Consider the following 20,138-nt stretch of genomic DNA (forward strand, 5'->3'; position numbering starts at 1 on the left):
TGGTGATGGATAGTCGAGGACCTCGAGCATCTCGGCCCTCGGCTCTTCCACAGAGACCACGGGAAAGGGAATGCTAATAGACATATCCCGCACAAAGGAGGCAAAGGAGAGACTCTCGGGGGGCGAGAGTTTCCTCTCCGGTGAAGGCGTGGGGTCCGAGGGAAGGCCCGTAGACTCCTCTGAGGAGAAATATCTAGGGTCCTCCTCTTCCCCCCACGAGTCCTCATCCTCGGTGTCGGACATAAGCTCATGTAGCTGAGTCCTAAACCGGGCCCGGCTCGACGTCGAGGCACCAGGGTCTGGGTGTCGTCGAGCGGCGGACTCCCGCGCCGGCGGGGACGGAGCTCCCTCCATCGACGTCGACGGGGACTCCACCTGCGTGGCGGTCGAGACCGGCACCGCAAGCGGCGGCGGTGTCGACGGCCCCGGCGCAGGGCTAGAGCTCGCCGGCGCCACAGTCATCGGCGCCGAGGGCGCAAGCACCCCCGGCGCCGGCACAGCCTGGCGCATCAGCCCTTCCAGGATCCCCGGAAGGATGGCTCTGAGGCACTCGTCCAGGCCCGCTGCCGGGAAAGGCGATGGGGCCGGTAGGCGTGTCGGTGCCCGAATCTGGTGGGAGCCAGGAGACGGCACCGAGGTGCCGGGACCCTGTTGCGTCGGCACCTCTATCACCGACGGGGACCTCTCCTCTCGATGGAGACGCTTCGGCGTCGACTCCTCTCCGATGTGCATCGAGGGCGACCGGTGACGGCGCTTCTTATCCTTCTTCCGATGCCCGTCACCGGCGCCGGGAGGCATGGAGGAGGAGGATGAGGATCCCCCTCGGTCTCGAGGAACCGGGTCAGACAGGGTTCGGTCCCATGGGCCATGGGCTGAGGGAGTGACCGGGGCCGACTGCCCACGCGGCCTCTCACCTCTACCCTCACCGGAGGACCGGCGGGCCGACGGGACCTGTTCTCCTGGGGTCGATGCCATCGGTGCCGATGTCTCGGGCATCGATATCGGTACCGAAGGACCGGGCGTCGATACCGATGCCGTCGAGGTCGACGTCGAGGGGCCGGCGCAAGTTCCAAAAATACGGTCCCGTTGAACTTGCCTCGCAACCTGAGTCCGTTTCCGGAGACCGAGACACAGGGGACACGACTTGAAATTGTGCTCCGGCCCGAGGCACTGGAGGCACCAAGCGTGAGTGTCGGTCTGCGAGATGGGCCGGCCGCACCGACCACACTTTTTAAATCCACTCGGGACCTTCGAGGACATCGACGGAAAAATCGCGTCGGCGAAATTAAAGTCGTCGATGGTGGCGGAAATCACACCTCGAAAATGAAAACGACCGTGCGGCCACTAGGCCGCAACGCAACGTCCCCGCTGGAAGCGAGGGAAAATGGGAGCGCGTGCTCCTTTTTTTTTTTTTTTTTTTTTTTAGAAAGGAAAAAATGGAGCGCGCGGCAATTAAATAAATATAAAAGAAAAAGAGAAGTTCGCGTAAATGCGACGGTTTTTCCGGGGCTGAAACAGAGAGAGCGGCACAGGCACGACTCTCTCCAGGCGCGGAAAAAAAGGAACTGGCGGGAGCGGTCGCGCACGGGCGGGAAGACGGCCGCACATGCGCGGTGGGTGTGTCCTGCGTGCCGACCGTCCCGCGAAGCTTTTTTCCGGTTGGTGGGGGCTGCCGCGGACGTCACCCAGTCGTGAGAACAAGCAGCCTGCTTGTCCTCGGAGAACCCCAGTCCCCTCCCCACCCCACCCGTCCCCTTCTCCCATCCGAGAACCTCCTCCCCTCCCCAAACCCAGTCCCCAACCCCAGTCCCCTTCTCCCATCTGAGAGCCCCTCCCCTCCTTCTCCCATTCGAGAACCCCCTCGCCTCCCCACCCCAGTCCCCTTCTCCCATCTGAGAACCCCCTCCCCACCCCAGTCCCCTTCTCCCATCCAAGAACCCCAGTCCCCTCCCCACCCGTCCCCTTCTCCCATCCGAGAACTCCCTCCCCAGTCCCCTTCAACCATCCGAGAACCCCCTCCCCACCCCTTCTCCCATCCAAGAACCCCCTCCCCGCCCCAGTCCCCTTCTCCCCTCCGAGAACCCCCCCACCCCAGTCCCCTTCTCCCATCCAAGAACCCCAGTCCCCTCCCTACCCCACCCATCCCCTTCTCCCATCCGAGAACCCCTTCCCCTCCCCAAACCCAGTCCCCAACCCATCCCCTTCAACCATCCGAGAACCCACTCCCTACCCCCTTCCCCCATCTGAGAACCCCCACCCCACATCCTTCTCCCATCTGAGTCCCCCCCCCCCCGACTTGACCCACCTACCAGCTCCTGCCACCACCCTCACTGCCTTAAAAAAAAAATTTGCAAAGCGCCGGAGTGGCAGGCAGCGCCTCGCGTCTGCCCTGCTAGTAAAAATCTCCTCGACGTTGTCGGGCCTTCCCACACTGAGTCCCGCCCGCCCTCGTGGTAATAGGAAGTTACCTCAGAGGAGGGTGGGACACAGTGTGGGAAGGCCCGACGACGTCGAGGAGATTTTTACTAGCAGGGCAGACGCGAGGCGATGCCTGCCACTCTGGCACTTCACAAATTTTTTTTAAAGGCAGGACAGGGTGGGAGCAGCGGAAGCGGAGCACCCCCCACCCGCTGACACCCGGGGCAGACCGCCCCCACCGCCCCACCCTTGCTACGCCACTGCCTCTGTTCTTTAAATGCACAGGCACAGTGCCTCTTTCAATTGAAATGAAACTCTAGAACAAGAGGTCACAGGATGGAGATAAAAGGAGAAGAACATTTGGGCCCTAGGCATCTGCCCAAATATTATACGGTCCTGTCCCATCCCTGTGTATGCCTTATACCCTGTCCTGTCCCAAAGCTTTTAAAGTAGACTACAAACACAAAACCTTACATAATAAAAATTACAGCAAATAATACCATATACAATAAGACATCTCTCTATATAAAACGCACCTCCAACGTTCTGAAGCCTCCACAAGTCCCAACCTTCTAAATGCATGGTGGTGAAACCAGGAATTCGCCCATGAGTGTTGGCCCCGCCCCCCACGTAAAACGTCATGACGTTGAGGGCGGACCAATGACACTCAACCAATCGCATCGCGAACCCGTTACTAAGCGATGGAACATGACATAAGACATCACGGAACAATGAAAACCAGCAGCACACAGTTGCTACGAGACAGCAATGCTAAAAGGACCATATAGATCTCTGCTCTCCACACAAACAACAGACACGGAGGGCATATGAGGGAAGGAAAAAACCAGCACATACACACACACACTCTCACTCTTAACTGGCTATAATGAGCAACTGAAGTTGCCACTATCACAGGGACTGCTAGCACCTCTCTCTCTCACACACATACACACACGGGACACAGAGGGGATGGAAGACAAGGAACGAATCGTTGGGTATGGAGGGGGCGGCAGGGGAGATAAGGCAATAACTGCCTCAAATGTTTGTGCTGTGCTATGTACAATTATAATGCTGTCTCTTCATTTTGACCCTACCCTTTCACACTCTCTTTCACACAGACGCACACACACACACTTACACTGTCTCTATCTCACACACACACGCACCCACACACATATACACACTCTCTCACACAGACACACAAACACGCCTCAAATGGTTCAGCTGTCCTATGTAAAATTTCACTGCTGTCTCTTCATTTTCACCCTACCTGTGCACACTCTATTTCACACAGAGAGACACACACACACTTTCTCTGTGTCACACACACACAGACACACATACATATACACACTCTCACTCTCTCTATAGCCTTGCTAGCGCCCGTTTCATTTGTTTACGAAACGGGCCTTTTTTACTAGAAAAATAATAAAATAAACCACATAGATAGTACTGCAGATATGTGATATATCAATCTGAACAAACAAACAATCAATAAAACAAAAACACATGATTCAATTACAAAAGATAAAAAGTAATTCCTCCACATGTTCTTAACAAAAACTAAAAACCACATGAAAGGCTACCCTATTCCAGAAACTAGATCACAATACATTCACCAACTAGTGAAAAATAACATGTTCAACTTCAATCACACCTAAATATAGCCAAACAAATTTTGTCTGGCTAGATTTAGGAAAACTTTCAGCCATGAACCTACCTGATTATCTTTGCTGTTAAGCAGCAAATTGAAAATGGACCTTTGATCAAAGAATATAGATTAACTCCATCATACATGCTGCATAATCCTTTAATTTTGCCAATAACTCAGACTACTACATCCAAAAAATCAGATTAGGTAGAGATAAGTACATACCTACTAAATAAAACTCACCCTCAACGTTCTGAGGACACTGACGTCAGTGAAGCCAAGCCCTGACTTCCTTCAAAAAGGTTCGAAGGTTCGTGGTGGTGAAGCCACCAAAATCACTCCGGGCCCCGCCCTCGAGGGCGGAGCAATGGCAGAACAACGAACGGGTTGGCAGGGAGGGAGGCAGGGAGGCGGAGGGGGGTGGGACATCGCTCCGGGCCCTGCCCTCGCGTCAAACGTCATGACGTTGGGGGTGGAGCAATGGCAGAACAACGAAGGGGTTGGCCAGGGAGGGAGGGGGTGTTGGCGACGAAAACCTTGCTAGCGCCCGTTTCATTTGCTCTGAAACGGGCCTCTTTTACTAGTAAGTACATAAGTGTTGCCATACTGGGACAGACTGAAGGTCCGTTAAGCCCAGCATTCTGTTTCCAACAGTGGCCAATCCAGGTCACAAGCACCTGGCAAGATCCCAAAACAGTACAATACATCCTATGCTGCCCATCCTAGAAACAAGCAGCGGATCCACTGTTCTTCCCATAATAAAATGTTCTAATTTCTGGTATATGGTATATTTTTGTTATAAAATAGATAATATTCTTTCTGATATCCTACATTTGTATTTATTCCATAGCAAAACCTTTCTGGTACCTCATAGTGATTGCGAAAGTGGCAAATGCGAACATGTTCATCCATGTAGATATGATCAAAGTTCTCTCTGAGCCAGCTCACATCGCACCAGTAGAAGTCCCACTCACCCTCACTATGGGGAGAAAGAGAGAAAAGAGACTCCCAATGTAACCACAGTGAAGCAAGGAAGAGCAAGACTGTACTTGGATGGGGTAAGAAGTGAACTAAACAGGGAGGAAGAAACAATAAAATCAATTCAGACTAGGTCACAGGGGCGTAGCTACGGGTGGGCATATGTAAGCCCAGGCCCACGCAATCTTGGCTGAGGCCCACCCAGTCTGTCTCATCCATCAATCGGTGCCAGTCTTCTAGGCACAAGTTAAGCTGCACAGCCTTTCAGTTCAGCCGTGCTCAGCCACATGCATGCTAGCTTGAGGGTAGCCTGTTTGCAGCTCTCCTAAAAGGTCCTATCTTTTACACACAGGTAGGACTTTTTAGGAGAGCTGCATTGTTTTCCTACTGTGCTCGGGTCCAGTTCATTCTGGGACCAGAAAGTTGGGACTGAGGAGTAAAGTTAGTATAGTCTGCTTGTGCTCGAAAGTTGAAACAGGACAGGTGGACCTGCTGCTCAGAGGGTAGCAATTAATTTACTGGCTCATCATCACTGACGCTGCAATGCGGCTGCTAGCGCTGTTGCTGTCCTAGTGTTCTGCAGCTGCTCTAACCAGCATCAGCTGCCCAGCTACCCCGTGCCCCCCGCAGTGCGCACAACAATAGAAAAATCTGCCGCCCTCACAGCTCGGCTGAGTGTTCTGCAGCTGCTCTCACCAGCGCCTTGGGCCCCGCACTGCATACGCTGCACATGTGCTGGGTCAGTCTTCCTGTTGGAGTGTCAACTGAAGAATTTGGGTCCTCTCAGTTCAGCCCCAGGCCTCAGAACTCCCCCACAGCCACAAACACGTACAGGAGCCACCACAGTTAGAGCTCTGCTCCAGCTGCACACTGACTGCATAGTGCATAACTGTAGTCTTTTTGGAAACAACACTCAAACCCAGGTAAAAACAAATGTTTTAATTTTAATTATGTGTAATGCTGGTGGGCTTATGGGTAGGGGTGGGCTCTTCACTGCCTTGGGGAAAAAGGTATATTTAATGTAATTCTAGTGGCTTTCTTTCTGGGTGGGGGTGGGCTCAGTGCCCAGGTTAAAATTAAAAAAATGTTTTATATTTAATGTTGGTGGGGATGGTTTCTGCAATATTCATGTTAAAACAAAAAGAAAAGTTTTATTTTTAATGTAGGCAGGTTTCTAAGTGGGGGTGAGCTCTGCAGTGCTCAGAACATTACAAAACAAAAGGTTTTATATTTAATGCTGGTGTGCTTCGGTGGGGGGGGGGGGGGGGGGAGTGGAGATGCCAGACTATGGGGGGATGGTTAAGGGGTAGGACATGGCTGACTCTAGGCTACAGGGAGGGCTGGGGGGGTAGGGTAGGGCTGATGATTAGCTACGGAATGGATGGTGGGGAAGGGAAGGGCTGATGCTTGGCTACGGGGATGGATGGGGGGATAGGGAAGGGAAAGTTAAAGCTGATGTCAAGCTACGGGGACGGATGGGGTGAGTAGAATAGGGTAGGGTAGAGAAGGGAAGGGCTTGATGCCAGACTATGGGGATGGATGTGGGGGGGGGGGAAGGGAAGGGGTGATGCCCAGCTACTGTATGTCATTGACGTTGATGCAGGGCAGCTGTTGGACAGACTACTTAGAAATCCTTATCAAGTGCATTCTAAGGCATTATTTCATATTATCCCAAGAAACACTACTCATATCTATATACATAACGCCCACCCATATTAGCTCTGGGCCCACCAAAAATGTCAGGTCTGGCTACGCCACTGCTAGGTCAACAGGCCACTACTAGGTCAACAGCAGAGGCTGAGGTAGGGCTGGGGAAAAATGACTAGATCAAGGCTAGGAAGTACAGCAGGAGCAGGTTATGCATGTGAGAAGCAGATTGACTTACTCTTTCACTTCCATCCAGCCTGGTCTCTGTCGAAGCACATCCATGATGGTGTTCGTTAGCGCACACTTGAATCGAATGCATGATCTGGGCTCCCTAAAGATAAGACACAAAAATTTAGTAAAATGGAGTTGGATACAGCCTGTAATTTGAATGCTTCTTCTGCACCATTAACACTGGACGAAGACTTTATTTTGATTCTAGTAACCTCAAACATAAAACTACTTCAAAATCAATTATATATGGAGAGGAAGTGATGTCACTGACCTAGATGGCAGGTTGATTCCTTTGCTCCCTCCCACTCCAACTATCATCGCACTCCGGCACCACTCATCCGTGCTTGTTAAAGCTCATTTTTGTACTCACAAACTTGCTGAATCCCTCCCCGATGAGTAAGTCCCAGAATTTGGCGGGTAAGAAGGGAGAGAGGGGTGCATCTCAGCCTTCTGCTAAAACACCTCGTCACCATGCTGTCTCGGCCCTGGTGTTGGAATCGGATTCTGACTCGGCCCTGTCAGTTGGAGGCTTGCTGGGAGATGAGGGAGCAAGACTGGGGTGCTCCTGGCGACTACGGCATTACCTGATCAAGATTAAAGAGGAAATCAAGGCATCCCAGGAAGATATAGTAGAGTGTATCGATAACTTAAGTGTGGACCTACGGGACTTAGGTAACTGTGTGGAAGAGTTGGAAGCTAAGGCGGAGGAACATGAGGTGCATTTTGCTATGACACAGCATCGAGTAAGTCAGCTTTTTGAGCAGCATGAACAGCTACTTTATAAAGTGGACAACATCGAGAACTGGGGCACGGAAAGAACCTGCTTTTCCGTGGGGTGCCAGAGGGAGGAGATACAGAGAATGTCTCGGTTATAGTGCAACATTGTGCCGTCAATTATTGGTAGAAGGAGCTGAGCAGGACCCGATCCCTTTTGAATGAGTCCATCGTGTCTTGGGGAAACCCAAGGACAATCTCCCTCATAAGCACCGCCATACTGGGAAAGACCAGGGGTCCATCAAGCCCAGCATCCTGTCTCTGAAAGTAGCCAATCCAGGCTTCAAGAACCCGGCAACCCCCCCCCCCCCCCCCCCCCCCAATTTTTTAAAATAATGTTCAATGAACTTTTCCTTCAGGAATCTGTCCAAACCCCCCCTTAAACTCCGTAAGGCCAGCTGCTGTCTCTACATTCTCCAGAAACGAGTTCCAGAGTCCAACTACACGCTGGGTAAAGGAAAACTTTCTCCTATTTGTTTTAAATCTACCATATTCTAGCTTCATCTTGTGTCCCCTGGTTCTATTATTATTTGAAAGTGTAAACAAACGCTTCACATCTGTCCGCTCTACTTGTAGACTTCTATCATATCACCCCTCAGCCGCCTTTTCTCCAAGCAGAAGAGCCCTAACCGTCTTAGCCTTTCCTCATAGGGAAGTTGTTCCATCCCTTTTATCATTTTCGTCGCCCTTCTCTCCACCTTCGCCAATTCTTTTATATCTTTTTTGAGATGCGGCGACCAGAATTGGACACAATATTCGAGGTGCAGTCGCACCATGGAGCGATACAACGGCATTATAACATCCTCGTGTTTGTTTTCCATCCCTTTCCTAATAATACTCAACATTCTGTGCACTTTCTTAGCCGCCGCAGCACACTGAGCAGAAGTTTTCAACGTCTTATCAACGATGACTCCCAGATCCCTTTCTAGGTCTGTGACTCCTAACGCGGAACCTTGCATGACATAGCTGTAATTCGGGTTCCTCTTACCCACATGCATCACTTTGCACTTGTCAACATTGAACTTCATCTGCCACTTGGACGCCCAATCCCCCAGTCTCGCGAGGTCCTCTTGTAATCTTTCACACTCCTCCTGCGACTTGACGACCCTGAATAACTTTGTATCATCTGCGAATATAATTACCTCACTAGTTACTCCCATCTCAAGGTCATTAATAAATATGTTAAAAAGCAGCGGTCCAAGCACAGACCCCTGAGGGACCCCACTAACTACCCTTCTCCATTGAGAATACTGACCATTCAATCCTACTCTCTGCTTCCTATCCTTCAACCAGCTCTTAATCCATAGTAATACCCTACCTCCGATCCCATGACTCTCCAGTTTCCTCTGGAGTCTTTCATGAGGCACTTTGTCAAATGCCTTCTGAAAATCCAGATACACAATATCCACCGGCTCCCCATTGTCCACATGTTTGTTCACCCCCTCAAAAAAATGCAGTAGATTGGTGAGGCAAGACTTCCCTTCACTGAATCCGTGCTGACTTTGTCTCATCAGCTCTGTAATTTTATTCTTAATAATAGCCTCTAACATTTTGCCCGGTACCGACGTCAGACTCACCAGTCTATAATTTCCTGGATCGCCTCTGGAACCTTTTTTAAAAATCGGCGTAACATTGGCTATCCTCCAGTCTTCCGGTACAAAACCTGATTTTAGGGATAGATTGCATATTACTAACGGTAGCTCTACAAGTTCATTTTTCAGTTCTATTAATACTCTGGGATATTATGGTGTGTTTTCTGAAGTACAAGGATAAAGAGCAAGTACTGCTGCAAGCTAGATAAGCGCCTCCTGTGCTCTACAATGACGCCCGGGTCACAGTGTATCAAGATGTGTTGCCTACACCTTGCAGCAGCGTTGGGCGACGAAGCTTGTTTTGGGCCTACTTGCATCAGCTAACATTAAATACCGTTGGCTGTTTCCTTTTGCTCTGAGTTTTCCTTCAGGATGTAAACTGCATCGTGCACGTAAGCTGGCAGAGGCATGGAAGATTCTCCATGAGGCTGGAGTGACTTCTTCTGCTGTTCCCTCGCCACTGGTGGCTCCGGCAATGAGAGAAAAGCTGCAGAGGGTTGAGAAGGGGTCAAAGACATGAGCAGCCTAATTAGGAGGACTCTGACTTTTGATCGCCCTGTGTGTGGACTGGACGTTTCAGGATGAGTGCGTGTTTTCTTTGCTCATGGGTTATCTTATTTTATTTGGCGGGAGGGTTGTCACTAAGCTGATTTTCTCTTTTTTTGGAGTGGGGGAGGCTGTATCTGGTTGGGGGATCATGACCTTGGTTTTCCATCCCCTGGCTCTTCAGTGAGTACAGAGAGCTATGGGTTGGTGGAGGTGCCTTGTTTGGTTGGGGAGTGCCAGGAGGGGGTTGGGAGGAGGGGGGTGGGCTGGGCTCTCGGTGGATGAAGATCCAGTGATTTTATGGTGCACGTCTCTGTTCATTCTATTTTGTCACTTCATTTTTTTTTACCATTACCTGATCGATGGAACTTAAATGGTTTAGTTATAATGTTAAGGGTCTTAACTCCCCCTATAAACGTTGCTCCTTTATTCGGGAAGTGCTTCAAGCTCAACCTCATGTGGTTTGTTTGCAGGAGACCCATCTTCTGAAACAACATGAGGGGATGCTGTCACATCCACGCTACCCTGCTATTTACTTTGGTTCTGATGAACATGGGTAGAAGAAGCACAGGGTTGCTATTTTATTTCATGAATCTTTATTTGTTCAGTTTGTCAGTGCATGGCGAGATCCTGATGGTTGCTTTCTTTTCTTACATGTGCTGTTAGACCAGACCCCAGTTACTGTTGCGTCAGTCTACGCTCCTAATGAACACCAGGATCTCTTCTTTGCTGAACTTCAGTCTGCCCTACAAGGTTTTGTCCAGGGTAGGCTTATATTGGCATGTGACTATAATGCGACAATGCAGCCTGCCCTGGACAGGACAGGCTCTCCTTCAGTGGTGGAATTGAAGTTGTCGAGGGCACTGCAAAGGTAAAATTATGTATCATACCTGATAATTTTCTTTCCATTAATCATAGCTGATCAATCCATAGACTGGTGGGTCGTGTCCATCTACCAGCAGGTGGAGATAGAGAGCAAACTTTTGCCTCCCTATATGTGGTCATGTGCTGCCGGAAACTCCTCAGTATGTCGATATCAAAGCTCCATCCGCAGGACTCAGCACTTAGAGAATTACACCCACAAAGGGACACTCTGCCCAGCTCACCACCGCCGAAATGGGGGAGGGGAATTAACCCAGCTCATCCCCACACAAGTGGGGGAGGGGAATCCGTCCAGCTCATCCCCGCGGAGCGGGGGAAGGACACCACCCCGCCGATGCGGGGGGATCTGGCTTATCCTGCAACCGCAACCGCGGGAGGAGCTGACTGACCCTAACACCGCCGAAGCGGGAGGGGTACAAAGCTGCCCTACAGCCGCACGAAGCGGGAGGGAGTGCCGGCAGAATTTAAGTCTCAATCCAGCCCCGTAAAACGGAGGGGAGAGGAATGCAGCAGCTCACTGTAACACAAACTCGTCTCAACTCTTGAAGAATCCAAGTGAAAAAACTTGAACACAAAGTCCTCCTGAAGTAACTGAAGACTAAACTTGAACCTAAAATTCAACCAGAATATAAACAGTACAGATATCTGGGAGGGGCTATGGATTGATCAGCTATGATTAATGGAAAGAAAATTATCAGGTATGATACATAATTTTACCTTCCATATCATCAAGCTGATCAATCCATAGACTGGTGGGATGTACCGAAGCAGTACTCACCCAGGGTGGGACATAGAAATCCCTGACCGCAACACTGAAGCTCCAAACCGGGCCTCCGTCCGAGCAGCCACAGTCAAGCGGTAATGCTTGGAGAATGTATGGGCCGATACCCAAGTTGCCGCCTTGCATATCTCTTCCAAGGAGACGGACCCGGCCTCTGCCATCGAGGCCGCCTGAGCTCTAGTGGAGTGAGCCTTCAGCTGGATAGGCGGCACCTTCCCTGCGGCCACATAAGCCGCTGCAATGGCTTCCTTGACCCATCTTGCCACTGTAGGCTTAGCAGCCTGCAGACCCTTACGAGGACCTGCAAACAGGACAAACAGATGATCCGATTTCCGGAAATCATTGGTCACTTCCAAGTATCTGATGATGACTCGTCTCACATCCAGATATTTAAGAGCAGAGTATTACTCTGGGTAGTCCTCCCTACGAAAGGAAGGGAGACAGAGCTGCTGATTCACATGGAAGCGAGAAACAATCTTGGGCAGGAAGGAAGGCACTGTGCGAATAGTCACTCCTGCCTCAGTGAACTGCAGAAAAGGCTCTCGACATGAGAGCGCCTGGAGCTCGGAAACTCTTCTGGCTGAAGTGATAGCCACCAAAAAGACTGCTTTCAACGTCAGGTCTTTCAGAGATGCCCTCGACAAGGGTTCAAAAGGCGGCTTCTGTAATGCTCTTAGCACCAGATTGAGATTCCACGCAGGCACCACCGAGTGCAGAGGAGGGCGCAGGTGATTAAGTCCCTTGAGAAAACTCACCACATCTGGCTGCGAAGCCAGGGAAGCACCCTTCAGGCGGCCCCTGAAGCAAGCCAGGGCCGCTACCTGGACTTTAAGGGAACTGAGCGACAGGCCTTTCTCCAGACCTTCTTGCAGGAATGCCAACACTGAAGAAATTGGAGCAGTGAATGGAGAAAATGAGCCTGCTTCACACCACGCTGCAAAGGTACGCCAAACCCTGGCGTAAGCAGTAGAAGTAGAGCGCTTCCTCGCTCTCAGCATAGTGGCGATGACCTTGTCTGAGAAGCCCTTCTTCCTCAGATGCTGCCGCTCAATAGCCAGGCCGTAAGACCAAAGGGGGAGGGATCCTCCATCACCACGGGACCCTGATGCAACAGGCCCTGCTCCACTGGCAGCCGCAGAGGATCGTCGACTGAGAGCCTGATCAAGTCCGTATACCAGGGACGTCTGGGCCAATCCGGACCCACCAGGATTATCCGGCCTGGATGCTTTGCCACCCGGTCTAGCACCCTGCCCAGCATGGGCCAGGGCGGGAACACATAGAGAAGCTCTTGTGTCGGCCACTGTTGGAGAAGAGCATCTACTCCCAGGGATCAAGGGTCCCGTCCTCTGCTGAAAAAGCGCGGCACTTGGCAATTGGCCGATGACGCCATCAGATCTAGGCTCAGCTGGCCCCAGCGCTTCGTGATGTCCAAGAACGCCTGAGCAGATAGCTGCCACTCTCCGGGCTCCAAGGTATGGCGACTGAGAAAGTCCGCCTTGACATTCATGACTCCGGCAATGTGGGCCGCTGACAGCTGTTCCAGGTTCGCTTCTGCCCACTGGCATAGACTCATAGCCTCCTTGGCTAGAGGGGCGCTCTTGGTACCTCCCTGGCGGTTGACATAGGCCACAGCCGTGGCATTGTCCGACAGGACCCGTACTGGCTTCAACGCCAGTACCGGGATGAACTCCAAAAGCGCCAACCGAATGGCTCTGAGTTCCAGGAGGTTGATAGACCACTTTGCCTCTGCAGGAGACCAGAGCCCCTGCGCTGTCCTTCCCAAGCAGTGGGCTCCCCAGCCCAACAAAGAGGCGTCCGTCGTGACAACAATCCACTCCGGGGTCACCAGAGGCATTCCCGCAGACAACTTGTCTGTCTGCATCCACCAGCTCAGCGCCTTGCGCACTGCTGGGTCCAAGGGAAGGCGCACAGCATAATCCTCCATCGGAGTCCAGCGCTGCAGCAGAGAGTGTTGTAGTGGTCTCATATGAGCCCTGGCCCAGGGCACTACTTCCATCGTGGCCGTCATAGAGCCCAACAGCTGCACATAGTCCCAAGCCCGAAGAGGAGAGGCTACTAGGAACTGGTCCACCTGAGCCTGAAGTTTGACAATCCGATTGTCTGGCAGGAACACTCTGCCCACTTGGGTGTCGAATCGAACTCCCAGATACTCCAGGGACTGAGTCGGGCGCAGCTGGCTTTTCTCCCAGTTGATGATCCACCCCAGGGAGCTCAAAAGAGCAACCACCCGGTTCACAGCTTTGCCGCACTCTGCATAAGAGGGGGCTCGGATCAACCAGTCGTCCAGATAAGGATGGACTTGTACTCCTTCCTTCCTCAGGAAGGCCGCGATGACCACCATGACTTTGGAGAAGATCCGCGGAGCAGTAGCCAACCCGAACGGGAGGGCTCTGAACTGGAAGTGTCGGCCCAGGACTGCAAAACGCAGAAAGCGTTGATGGGGAGGCCAGATGGGAATATGCAAGTACGCTTCTTTGATGTCCAAGGATGCCAGGTACTCCCCTGCCTTCACTGCCGCTATAACAGAGCGGAGAGTCTCCATGCGAAAGTGCCGAACTTTCAAGGCCCGATTGACCCCTTTGAGGTCGAGGATAGGCCGTACAGAACCTCCTTTCTTTGGTACCACAAAGTAAATGGAGTAACGTCCCTTGCCAAGCTGATTTCCTGGCACCGGAACGACCGCACCCAGGCGGATCAGATTGTCCAAGGTCTGCTGCACTGCCACAGCTTTGACCGGAGACTTGCAGGGAGAGAGTACAAACCCGTCTCTTAAGGGTCGGCAGAACTCTAGCTTGTAGCCGTCTTTGATGACTTCCAGCACCCAAGCGTCTGAAGTTAATGTGGTCCACTCGCCCAGAAACGAGGACAGCCGTCCTCCAATCTGCACTGGGGTGTGGACCAAGGCCCCGTCATTGGGTACGAGACCCTGGGGGAGGACCGGAGGGAGCACCTCCGGGACGGCGGTCTCTGCGAAAGGAATGCTGCTTGGGGGAGAAGTTCCTCTTGAAGGAAGAGGAGGCAGAAGAGCCCGACCTGCCTGGGCGGTACCGACGGGCTTCCTGAAACCGTCCTCTGGAGGTACCGGGACGAGTACTAGCCCGAGCCCTGACCTCTGGTAACTTCTTGCTCTTAGACGTGCCGAGATCGGTCACGATTTTGTCCAGCTCGACCCCAAAGAGCAGCTTGCCTTTAAAAGGCAATTTCGCTAGGCGGGATTTAGAGGCGTGGTCAGCAGACCAATGCTTCAGCCAAAGCCACCGCCGCGCAGAGATTGTCTGAGCCATGCCTTTAGCTGAGGCCCTGAAGACATCATACAGCAAGTCTGCCAAATAGGCCAAGCCCGATTCCAGGGCCGGCCAATCAGCCCTCAAGGAATGATCCGAGGGGGAAGCCCGCTGCACCAAAGTCAGGCACGCCCTGGCCACATAGGAGCCGCAAACTGAGGCCTGCAAACTTAAAGCAGCCGCCTCAAAGGACGACCTTAAGGCCGCCTCCAATCTTCTGTCTTGGGCGTCCTTTAGGGCCGTGCCACCTTCCACCGGCAACGCCGTTTTCTTAGTCACCGCAGTGATTAAAGAATCCACGGTAGGCCACAGATAGGCCTCACGTTCACTTTCAGGCAAAGGATAGAGGCGGGACATAGCCCTAGCCACTTTAAGGCTCGCTTCCGGGACATCCCATTGAGCCGAAATTAAGGTGTGCATGGCATCATGCACGTGGAAGGTTCTAGGCGGGCGCTTCGTCCCCAGCATAATGGCAGAGCCAACAGGGGCTGAGGGAGAGACGTCCTCCGGAGAGGAAATCTTCAAAATGCCCATGGCCTGCACTAACAGGTTGGGCAAATCCTCTGAGCTAAAGAGCCGCGCTGCAGAGGGGTCATCCGCTCCATCCGAGCGGGGATCCGTCTCCTCCAAGGAATCCGCAAAGGACCGTTGGGAGAACTCAGATACGCTGCCTTCATCTACATCGGAGGAGACAAAGTTCTCCAAGGCCTGGGAATCAACCCGAGGGCGTTTACCTCCGGGGGCCTCAACCTCTTTACCAGACGAGGGAGCAGGGGCAGCGTTTTGCATAAGGAAGGCCTGATGCAGCAGCAAAACAAACTCGGGGGAGAAACCCCCCAGACTGTGCACTTCCGCAGCCTGGGCTACAGCCCTAGACGCACCCTCAACCGGCGCTCGCAAGAGCGGGGGAGAGACATGCTGCGCATCCAAGATGGCGTCCGGCGCGACACTCCGCGAAGGAGCCGCGCGGGAAGAACGGCGCTTAAGTTTAGCCGCTTCTGTGCCGTCGCCCAAATTAAGGGCGTTCATGGCATCAATGTCTCCCACCTCAAGGGCGGCCCAAGAAGAAGCCGTCCGAGCCGCGTGGCCGACCAATATGGCGGAGGCGAGCCGCGGGGGATGGGCGTTTATGGCGGGAAAAACCGCCACACCGGAGGAAGGACCGGGACACTCATCGGTCACGAAACTGTCACCCAACAAGGGCGAGTCAGACTTTAAGACCCCCGCATCCCCTCTGGAAGCGCACACGCGATCCGGGGAGCGACTCTTTGCGCCCTCGCCCTCTGACGCCATGGGCCACGTGGAGACCAATCGGGGAACCCCCTGCCCGCTATAGAAGGTAAAAATTACCTGCTGTCCGCTCCGAGCTGTAACGACCTGGTGTCCCAGTGACTAGCTGCAATAAACGTTTAAATAAACGTCGAAATAAACGCCTTTAAGGACGTTCAAAATTTTTTTTTTTTTTTTTTTTTTTAAACGGAGCCAGCGGGAGGGGGGAGAAAAGGAGGGACCTGGCGCCACCAGGTTTGCACTTGCTCAAGAAGAGCCCTGAACCCCAGGCACTCAACAAAACCTAAAAATTAGGCTTGGAGGCCTAGCCAGAGCTGCTGCTGTGTGTGACCACCACCTGCTGAGATAGAGAACATACTGAGGAGTTTCCGGCAGCACATGACCACATATAGGGAGGCAAAAGTTTGCTCTCTATCTCCACCTGCTGGTAGATGGACACAACCCACCAGTCTATGGATTGATCAGCTTGATGATATGGAAGCATGGTTGACTCTTTGGGGCTATACAATGTTTGGAGATTAGCACACGCAGCAGCCTGGGATTACGCTTTCTTTTCTTCCCCCTACATTACCTATTCTTGTTTGGATTACATTTTTGTAGGTAAGACTCTGCAGGATGTGGACTGTTCTCCTGCAATTGGGAACATTACTTTATCAGACCACGCTCCGGTGAGGGTTACCATACCTTCACTTTTACATGAAGCTTGTGACAGACTACTACTACTACTTAACATTTCTAGAGCGCTACTAGGGTTACGCAGCGCTGTACAAATTAACAAAGAAGGATGGTCCCTGCTCAAAGGAGCTTACAATCTAAAGGACGAAATGTCAAGTTGGGGCAGTCTAAATTTCCTGAGAAGAGGTGTAGTGGTTAGGTGCCGAAAGCGACATTGAAGAGGTGGGCTTTGAGCAAGGACTTGAAGATGGGCAGGGATGGGGCCTGGCGTATGGGCTCAGGGAGTTTGTTCCAAGCATGGGGTGAGGCGAGGCAGAAAGGGTGGAGCCTGGAGTTGGCAGTGGTGGAGAAGGGTACTGAAAGGAGGGATTTGTCTTGGGAGCGGAGGTTATGGGTAAGAACGTAGGGGGAGATGAGGGTAGAGAGGTAAGGAGGGGCTGCAGATCGAGTGCATTTGTAGGTTAGTAGGAGAAGCTTGAACTGTATGCGGTACCTGATCGGAAGCCAATGAAGTGACTTGAGGAGAGGGGTGATATGAGTATATTGGTCGAGGCGGAAGATAAGATGTGCAGCAGAGTTCTGAACGGACTGAAGGGGGGATAGATGGCTAAGTGGGAGGCCAGTGAGGAGTAGGTTGCAGTAGTCAAGGCGAGAGGTAATGAGAGAGTGGATGAGAGTTCGGGTGGTGTGCTCAGAGAGGAAAGGGCGAATTTTGCTAATGTTATAGAGGAAGAAGTGACAGGTCTTGGCTATCTGCTGGATATGCGCAGAGAAAGAGAGGGAGGAGTCGAAGATGACACCGAGGTTGTGGGCAGATGAGATGGGGATGATGAGGGTGTTATCAACTGAGAAAGAGAGTGGAGGGAGAGGAGAAGTGGGTTTGGGTGGGAAGACAATAAGTTCGGTCTTGGCCATGTTCAGTTTCAGGTGGCGGTTGGACATCCAGGCAGCAATGTCGGATAAGCAGGCCAATACTTTGGCCTGGGTTTCCACAGTGATGTCTGGTGTGGAGAGATAAAGCTGGGTGTCGTCAGCATAAAGATGATAGTGGAAACCATGAGATGAGATCAGGGAGCCCAGGGAAGAGGTGTAGATTGAAAAAAAGAAGGGGTCCAAGGACAGATTCCTGAGGAACTCCAACAGAGAGCGGGATTGGGGTGGAGGACGATCCATGAGAGTGTACTCTGAAGGTATGATGGGAGAGATAAGAGGAGAACCAGGAGAGGACAGAGCCCTGGAACCCAAAAGAAGACAGTGTGTCAAGAAGTAAATTGTGATTGACAGTGTCAAAAGCGGCGGATAGGTCGAGGAGGATGAGGATGGAGTAGTGACCTTTGGATTTGGCAAGGAACAGGTCATTGCAGACTTTAGATAGTGCCGTTTCTGTCGAGTGTAGGGGGCGAAAGCCGGATTGAAGCGGATCAAGGATGGCATGAGAGGAGAGAAAATCAAGGCAACGGCTGTGAACGGCACGTTCAAGTATCTTGGAGAGGAAGGGTAGGAGGGAAATGGGGCGGTAGTTGGAGGGACAGGTAGGGTCAAGTGATGGATTTTTGAGGAGTGGTGTGACTACAGGATGCTTGAAGTTTCAGGGACAGTTGCCGTGGACAGAGAGAGGTTTAGGATATGGCAGATGGTGGGGGTGACAGTAGGAGAGATGGTGTTAAGTAAGTTGGTAGGGATGGGGTCAGAAGAACAGGTGGTGCATTTCGAGGAGGAAAGAAGATGGGCAGTTTCCTCTTCGGTGATATCAGGAAAAGAGAAGGAGGCCTTGGTTGGTTGGTTGAGGGAGTGGGTTATAGGGTGAAGAGGAGGAGATGGTTTTGTGGAGAATTCGAGGTTGATCTTCTGCACCTTGTCGTGGAAGTAGTCAGCCAGTGATTGAGGAGAGAGTGAAGGGGGGGGGGGTGGGAGCGGAGGGCACTTTGAGGAGGGAGTTAAGTGTAGCGAAGAAACGACGAGGGTTAGAGCTGAGGGAATTAGTCAATTGGGTGTAATAGTCCTGTTTGGCAAGGAATAGGGAGGACTGGAAGGAGGATAGCATGAATTTGTAGTGAATGAAATCAGTATGGGTGCGAGATTTCCTCCAGAGGCGTTCAGCCGATCGGGCACAAGAGCGAAGGTATCGGGTGCAAGGGGTCAGCCAGGGCTGGGGATTAGTATGCCTTGTGGGACGGGAGATGGATGGTGCAAGGGTGTCCAGAGCAGAGGAGAGAGTGGCATTGTAAGTGGAGACAGCCTTGTCGACAAACTCAGAGGACATGATGGAAGGGAGGAGATTAGAGATACTAGAGGATAAGGTGGGAGGGTCGACAGCCTGGAGATTCCTGAAAGTAGTGGTTAGTGTTGGGTGGGATTGAGGGGGAGGGTGATGAAGTGTGAAGGTGATCAGATGATGGTCAGAGAGAGGAAGAGCTGAGGCGCAGAAATTGGAGGGTGAGCAGGTAGAGGAGAGGACAAGGTCAAGACAGTGGCCAGATTGGTGAGTAGGGGTGGTGGAGCTCAGTTGGAGATTGAAGGAGGAGGTTAGAGGACATTGAATAACTTGCTATTGCAGGATCCAGCTATTTGCTAATCTTTTCAAAACTCTCTGAGGGATTACTTTGATCTAAATATGGATTCAGGGCCTTCTACTGGAATGATATGTGATGCTTTTAAGGCAGTGGCACAGGGTTTTTTTTTACTTCAGAAAGCCAGTGTAAGAGTGAGACACAGAGGAATTGGCTCTCACAATGTTTGGCCAGCCAGGGGCTCTTGGAGAAAAGACATAAGGTCACTGGTGCTGTTGCTGACCTTTGGGAGCTCCAGGTGGTTAGACTAGAATTGGCTGCTATTAATGATTGCATAGAGCTGTTTGGTTTTTCAAAATCAGTCAGCTTTGTATAACATTCCTTTTTCTTATTTATTTATTTATTTATTTATTTGTTGCATTTGTATCCCACATTTTCCCACCTCTTTGCAGGCTCAATGTGGCTTACAATACATCATGAGTAGTGGAAACATATAAGAAAATATACATTTAGCATTACAGAAGGAACATGGGTTATATGATAATGGTAAAACATATTAGTAGTTTAACAAGCAACTATTATAAGGCAGTTCTGGATATTTGTATAGGAGTTCACATTTGTTGATCTTTGTAGTATGCCCTGTCAAAGAGATATGTCTTCAGTAGTTTGCGGAAGTTGGTTAGTTCATAGAGCGTTTTTAAATTGCGCGGTAGCGCATTCCAGAATTGTGTGCTCAGGTAGGAAAAGGTTGATGCATGCGTTAGTTTGTATTTTAGACCTTTACAGTTGGGGAAGTGAAAATTGAGAAATGTGCGGGATGATTTTTTAGCACTCCTGGGTGGTAATTCTATCAGGTCT

At 51.5% G+C, this 20,138-nt stretch overlaps 1 protein-coding gene across 3 annotated transcripts in view; it reads right to left on the bottom strand.

Moving 5' to 3' along the window:
• The window catches only part of TTLL9 (tubulin tyrosine ligase like 9), a 390,690-nt gene that overhangs the window by 245,865 nt on the left and 124,687 nt on the right, over nucleotides 1–20,138 (bottom strand). For all 3 annotated transcript variants that reach the window (XM_030211201.1, XM_030211200.1, XM_030211199.1), the window contains exons 3-4: nucleotides 6,933–7,025; nucleotides 4,937–5,048 (exon numbers count right to left, since the gene is read on the bottom strand). In XM_030211201.1, coding sequence (XP_030067061.1) covers nucleotides 4,937–5,048; nucleotides 6,933–7,025 — 205 coding nt within the window. The remainder of the gene's footprint in view (nucleotides 1–4,936; nucleotides 5,049–6,932; nucleotides 7,026–20,138) is intronic.

The sequence above is a fragment of the Microcaecilia unicolor genome, chromosome 8 (genome assembly GCF_901765095.1).
Source record: "Microcaecilia unicolor chromosome 8, aMicUni1.1, whole genome shotgun sequence".
Taxonomy (NCBI): Eukaryota; Metazoa; Chordata; class Amphibia; order Gymnophiona; family Siphonopidae; genus Microcaecilia; species Microcaecilia unicolor.